This window comes from Megalobrama amblycephala, linkage group LG14 (genome assembly GCF_018812025.1).
Source record: "Megalobrama amblycephala isolate DHTTF-2021 linkage group LG14, ASM1881202v1, whole genome shotgun sequence".
Lineage (NCBI taxonomy): Eukaryota > Metazoa > Chordata > Actinopteri > Cypriniformes > Xenocyprididae > Megalobrama > Megalobrama amblycephala.
This window is the reverse complement of record NC_063057.1, coordinates 6,952,147-6,959,646: the sequence shown is the minus strand read 5'-3', so window position 1 is coordinate 6,959,646 and position 7,500 is coordinate 6,952,147. Positions and strand designations below refer to the sequence as shown.

The following is a 7,500-nucleotide window of genomic DNA, read 5'->3' as shown; positions in this document are numbered from 1 at the left end:
GTTGTTATAGTAATATAATTATATTATTATATTTGAAATAATTATAGTAGTAATAATGTTTTGTTGTTTTCATTATGATTATTATTATTATTATTATTTTTAATAATTAAAAATATTAAACAAAATAAGAAATATTTCTATTGTATAAAGAAAAATATAATACTAATTGTATTTTACAGTAACTGTTTTTATGGTGTGTGTGTGTATATGTATATATATATATATATATATATATATATATATATATATATATATATATATAATTTTTTTTTTTTTTCTTTTCTTTTTTTTAAACATGGTGGAAATTGACAGAAAACCACAGGAATCCCTTAAAGCTTTTGTTTTGTTGACGACTGGCAGTTTATAAGCATTTCTCATTACAAGTTAGGGAATACGGTTGTCACACGTTCCATGTTATAAACGACTCAAACGGATGCAGAGACGAGTGGAGCAGCGTTTACTGTGAACTGAGCCTGAAAACACCAGATCATGAGCTGCTCGCGTGTGAAAGAAAAGTGTTCACTCTGAAACACACAGCGCATATATTTATTTAATTAAATAAAAGCTTTTGCGTTTTGATAATCGCATCATTTTATTCCGATTATTAATGCTGACATCAGGAACTGTGTGTTCGGGTCACTTTAAGACATTTGTTACCATTCTACGCTTCTCTCCCTTTTCAGGTTTTGCAAACAAATGCCATGTATTGTCTGGTGTCTTTCAGGGCTATCTTTCTGTCATAGGATATTTCTGGCTTTGTAAACGGATGACATTTGATCGTGTCCTGACTGCAGGACGTGTTGATCCTTAAATAGTTAGTTACGTCAAACCATGCAGAACCGGTGCAGGTACACAAAGCTTTCCAGAGAAGCCCCTGAATCCATCTGTGTTTACTCGTATGCGGTCATCAGGGTTTATCTTTATTGTTTTCCTTGAACTTGATACTCTGAACACAGGCAGGAAAAGTTCATGCACCGCTTTCCCTAGGGCCACATTGTAAAATGCTCTTTGATTGTTGCCGTGGCAACCCCACCACAAACGCCATCCATATTTGGTATCATTCAGAAGTCAAATGGCATTTCCATACGCGCTGCGAGACCACAATGACTTGATGCATCGCCACAAGAGTTAGTGTGATATCCGGCCTCAAGCGTTTATGTTTGAGGTGTGGCACTATGTTTCCCACCGCATTCGCTGTTCATTACAGTTTGGAAAAAGCAGGGATGGGATTAGTTTTCTTTATGTAATGATGAGTCATATCCGGAATGATGGAGCGTAAGAGAAAAGGCAGTTTGCTGTAGTTGCTCACATTGTTTACTATGATCAGGAACAATTTAGGATATTGTAATGGAAAAAAAAAATAGGATATTGTATATATCGCAAGTTAGGACTTTTTTTTTTTTACTTGGGCCAGTTAGTATCCAAAAGCAACTATATATTATTATTATTATTGTATTATCACGATTCATGACATGTGTAATGGTTTATTGGTTGTGAATGCTGAAAGATTTTGTAGTTTGGTCTCAGCACACACTCGTCTGCAGTGACTTGTGACTGAGCGATGTGAGATCTGAGCCAGAATGAAGCTCAAATATTATGAGACGCAGATTAGCATTATGAGTCGGATGGACAGATTCTGTCAGCGCTCTGCAAACTCTGTGACCTCTGATATAAGCCCTCATTAGTGTGTGTGTGTGTGTGTGTGTGTGTAGGCTGTACATGTAAAGAATTCTCAGAAGCTCAAACAGGCAGATTGTGTAACAGTTTGTGTGTTTGGGGGAAAGAATATTGAATGTGGGATGTGGGATATATACAGTACAGTTCAAAAGTTTGGAACCACTAAGATTTTTAATGTTTTTAAAAGAAGTTTCGTCTGCTCACCAAGGCTACATTTATTTAATTAAAAATACAGTAAAAACAGTAATATTGTGAAATATTATTACAATTTAAAATAACTGTGTACTATTTAAATATATTTGACAAAGTAATTTATTCCTGTGATGCAAAGCTGAATTTTCAGCATCGTTACTCCAGTCTTCAGTGTCACATGATCCTTCAGAAATCATTCTAATATGCTGATTTGCTGCTCAAGAAACATTGATGTTGATGAATAGAAAGTTCAAAAGAACAGCATTTATCTGAAATACAAAGCTTCTGTAGCATTATACACTACCGTTCAAAAGTTTGGGGTCAGTAAGAATTTTTATTTTTATTTTTTTGAAAAGAAATTAAAGAAATGAATACTTTTATTCAGCAAGGATGCATTAAATCAATCAAAAGTGGCAGTAAAGACATTTATAATGTTACAAAAGATTAGATTTCAGATAAACACTGTTCTTTTGAACTTTCTATTCATCAAATAATCCTGAAAAAAAATATTGTACACAAATATTTTGTACAATTGTACACATTAAATGTTTCTTGAGCAGCAGATCAGCATATTAGAATGATTTCTGAAGGATCATGTGACACTGAAGACTGGAGTAATGATGCTGAAAATTCAGCTTTGATCACAGGAATAAATTACTTTGTGAAATATATTCAAATAGAAAACAGTTATTTTAAATTGTAATAATATTTCACAATATTACTGTTTTTACTGTATTTTTAATTAAATAAATGTAGCCTTGGTGAGCAGACGAAACTTCTTTTAAAAACATAAAAAATCTTAGTGGTTCCAAACTTTTGAACTGTACTGTATATATAATATAATTGCACCTTTAATGTAAAAAATACATTAACCGATGCAATACTACTGAAAACCAAAGTGACACATTTCAGAGAAAATGAGAAAAATAAACAGAAAAAAACAGACAGACAGACAGACAAAGATGATAGATAGATAGATAGATAGATAGATAGATAGATAGATAGATAGATAGATAGATAGATAGATAGATAGATAGATAGATAGATAGATAGATAGATAGATAGATAGATAGATAGATAGACAGAAGCATGGATGGATGGATGGATGCTACGTGGTATTAACATGTTTAATATCTGAAAGGCTATGGCACTTTTTTTACTTAGATGTTAATATATTTTTATCACATTTTTGGTGAAATTATATGCTTTTGTTTTGTGTTCCTTTCAAAATGACACAGTCTGATAATACCATGATAAAATAGCGCTGCCTTAAATGGCTTCAGGATAGTTTACACAACTTTTCAGTGTTGTAGTCGAGACCAGATAATTACATACTGTGTCCTTGACAAGACATGAACATGAAAGTATGTCAGACTCCAGGGCTACAGCGCTGCTACTTTTCAGTAACTTGAAGTCTTTATTTACCACAGTCATCATTTTGACTCGTCCCGCTTTTAAAAACTGTGTTTAGTGCAGTGGGTCGAGATACTGAATCAAGACTCACTTTATGACTTGTAACTTTCTCATTTGAATGTCTCTGATGTTTGTAGGAAGTGTTTTGGAGAGTTTAATGTGCAGCGAGGAGAGCGCGCAGGTGAATTATTCAGTCTCGTTCAGGAGGGATATTGATCTCCCTGTGGTAAAGCGGCTCTCTTACATGAACTCAACAGGACCATTCTGCCATCACATAATCCTGTTTCTTTCTTTCTTTTTACTCATCCGGTCACTAACCTTCATCCTTCTTTTAGTCGTTAGGCCGTTTCATTCCTAGTCTAATGTGATCCTGCTTTATATTTCTTCAGACACATAAGAAAGAGAGAAATGTACCCATTTGTGTGTGTAGTTTGAGGACATTTGTGTATGTTTACCACTCACCCAAGGGCACAACAGTACAGCAACTGAAGAAGTATTGTCTCTCTCTCTCTCTCTCTCTCTCTCTCTCTCCCTGCCTCACTTACACACAATTGGATTATTTGTGCCAGAGGGCCGGTGTTAGACTGGCACAGACAAACCGCCATCCCACAATGCACCATTTGCTCTTTCCACAACAGAGAAAGCAAATGTTTGCAATGATCGACCTCAGTGAACCCCTGACCTCAATACACTGAACGTGTGCTGTCCTTTATCGGCATGCCACTTCCTTTCTCTTACAACCCAGTTTGAATCAATGAGATTTTTCCAAATGCACTTTGTGTGACTCTAGTAGATGCTTCAAATGACTGTAAAGTATGTGCATGTAAACACATGCGAGGATGTTAAAGTATCCAGCACACATACTCAGAGAGCGAGTATCACACATAAGAATTGCAAACAGGTTGTATTGCTGTAATCTCTCCGTGTGCTGCAGGCATATGGAGGTTTCATCCTATGCCAGCATGCGGGGTGTGTTGTGTTTTTGTTGCCCGGCGACACAAACCGCAGCAGGAAGTTTGGCTGAGGTAGCTGCGCTCCGTTTCCTTCACTTAGTGCATTTTTGAAACACTTTCACATGTCTGAGTGATCCAGCGCCTCACATTCCCTCGTGTTTGAGTTGAGCAGAGTTTTCCTCTGTAGTTCTGTGTGCATCTTGACCTTCTAAATGCTTTTCTGCACAGCATCCTCTGTACTCTCTCCAAATCTCTCTCTGTGTGTGTGTGTGTGTGTGTTGGCTAGACTGCACTCAGGGCCCATATGCTGTCTGATCTCTCTAGTAATCAATGTTAATGGCAGTTATAACCACACTTATGCATTCAGATGATATTATCGGTCTGTATTCCCATATTATTTGCATGTTTAAGTGTGTAAGGATGCAGCAGCTGTGGGAAATGTCCCCATAATGATTTTCCATATTAAAATCATACAATTTTGTTTGCATTTGAAAATTCTCAAGTTGTCAAAGAGGAGGTAGTTGCTTATTACTGTGCACTACTGTGTGTCTAAATAGGGTTTATGTGCTGCTAAATGGTTGTTTTTTATTAGATTTTTCCCCCATCTTTCTCAGAGTGTGTGTGTGTGTGTGTGTGTGTGTGTATATATATATATATATATATATATATGTCTACATTTTTTGCCAGATTTACCATAAGCATTTAAAAACATTGAAATAAAAAAAAAAAAAACCTCCTATAGCAACAGTTGTAACTGAAATTGTGAAATTTCCGGTTAATTTTGCAAGAAAGATTGTGTGAAACAACTGGCTGTGAACACGCCTTTGACAAAATGTTCAGCCTGACTAAACCAACTCATTGTGAAAGCAAATAAAATCATCCTGTGTCCTGACATGCAAGCAAGATTTTACAACAGGACACCATGTACTCCCAGAGAATTTCCCAGCAGTTCTGGGCAAAAGCCAGGAAGAACTGGACTGTGACGTGTATTTCTAGTTCTTGTTCTTCAGGAAGGGTTAGATGTGGTGTTTAACAGTTCAGTTAACTACAGTAAACCGGGAAGATGTGTTCATTAGTGTTAAATCTCCAAAATCTTATCTGGAATTCAAAATCTGACTATAATAGTGTTATTGCATATTATAGTCAGTATTTGCATACCCTCCTAAAGAAATAAAGGTGGGCTTTCGCAGTGAGGTCATAGAAGAACCATTCAGTGAACTGTTCTAAAAAGAAGCAAGAACATTCTAAAAATCTAAAGAACATTTTTGCATTTTAAATAAACTTCTGTGGAATGGAAAGATTCCCCCTACAGTCAGTAATTTTATCCCTTAAAACTCATCTTTGATAAACAAAATGACATTTTTTCCCTGTGAAAATAATTTCTTCGTGCCTTAGAATAGCTTGAATGTAACTCGACACCCTTGCTTCATTTAGTATATGCATATGCATGAATATGTAAATTAGTCTCCGCCTCCCCTCACTCACACCCGCTCGGATTACCTGATCCACTATTATTTATTTTAAGAGTGTTCCAAATTGCAGTTGGTCTTCTTTCTGGTGCTTATTTGCATACTGAATGCTGATTGGTTCTACTCTGATGACAGTAGCTCTGATCCACTGTTTCTTTTTCCTTTCTATTTATTCAAAGGACAAAAAGAAAGGAAAAACAACAAAATGCAGCGCAAGACATTTAAATGATCACAAAAATGACATCATTAATTACATTACAACTTTGATCTGCCATTTAATTTACGCTGAAACTTACCTCAAACTTCACCACTCTTATTAAGATGCCGTGCAAACACTGTTTCCTTTTGGAAATGCAAATCTGCTTATGGATAAATATGTAAAAAGCGTCACACTGGCAGTGCTAGAGTGTGTGTGAGAGACAAACAGCTGTCAGAGGAATCACGCAGCATCTGTCTCGCCCTCGGCAGGTGCCTGCTGGTGGGGTTACGGCGGGTCACTTATTATGTCCATCTCATACTGAGAAATGATTCTGATTGGCTGTGGCTGTTGGAATGTGCCACTGCCAGACGCTTGGAATTGTGGGTAACATAAGTCAGCACATGTGTGTCAGCTCGAGCCGAGAGGACACAGAGCCTCTGCAAATCCTCTTTTGATATCAGATTACGCTGACAGAAATCGCATACGAGCGCATTCGTGATCTAAGAGCGCACGCATGTACCGTGTCGTCACGTCGCCCTGTAGGCAAGATGCGTTGAATAAATGTCTTATTTTTTTATCCTGTGGTTTTCTTCATTACATAAACGCTGAAGTCAGTGACATATTATGATGAGATTTGTCATTTGCATTTTGCAGTTTGACCAGCTGAAAATTACATAATATCTTCTGACCAAAAACATGTACAGAAAATCAAAAGAAACGAGGTGTGAAATTGTATACAATATGAAGAAATTTATGCCTGTTTTTAGCATTCATTCATTCACACAATGTATTTTTATTTATTCCATTTATTCTCAGTGGTGATTCTAATTAGATTTTTAAAGCTGCAGTCTGTAACTTTTTTTGGTTAAAAATTATTTTGAGCAAGTACATAACCAGCCAGTGTTCAAAACTATCTCATTATCTTAGCTCGATTCACAACGGTAAGCTAATGTTTTATAATAAGAGCGTCATGGTGGATATCCGCGGGAAATAAATTAATTTATTTATTCTCAATGGGGATTCGCATTAGGTTTTCTAATAATACTGTAATTATTTTATTTAAATGAGCAAAATGGTAAAGTGCTCCTCAGATTGTATGAGTACTTCAGAGAATGTAATGATTAATAATTTCATGTTATTGTCATGTTTTCTGCCGTTATAATTATTTAGCATCATTGACATGAGCGTGTTGGTTTTGCAGCTGTTTGACCGTGTACGTGAAGATAACCCTGAGTTTCATCAGAAGATCATACCCATCAGCAGCGAGCTCACACAGCCCAGCCTCGCCATCAGTCCAGAGGACGTACAGACACTCACTTCCTGTATCAACATCGTCTTCCACTGCGCCGCCACAATACGCTTCGACGAACCACTGAAGTGAGTGGCAGGAGCCGTGCAGCAGTTACACATGACATACCACAACATTCAGAGAATATTTGCACCGTGTGTCTAAAGTTTGTCCTCATTCAGCTTACATGAGGACGTCAACTTGGAGTTCATTTAGATGGATGGATGGATGGGTGGATGGGTGGATGGATGGGTGGATGGATGGGTGGATGGATGGGTGGATGGGTGGATGGATGGGTGGATGGATGGG

At 36.8% G+C, this 7,500-nt stretch overlaps 1 protein-coding gene across 1 annotated transcript in view; it reads left to right on the top strand.

Annotated features, from left to right (window-relative positions):
* The window catches only part of si:dkey-97m3.1 (fatty acyl-CoA reductase 1), a 37,380-nt gene that overhangs the window by 15,747 nt on the left and 14,133 nt on the right, over positions 1–7,500 (top strand). Inside the window, exon 3 of the mRNA XM_048154779.1 lies at positions 7,105–7,280. Within this exon, the coding sequence (XP_048010736.1) occupies positions 7,105–7,280 (176 nt within the window). The remainder of the gene's footprint in view (positions 1–7,104; positions 7,281–7,500) is intronic.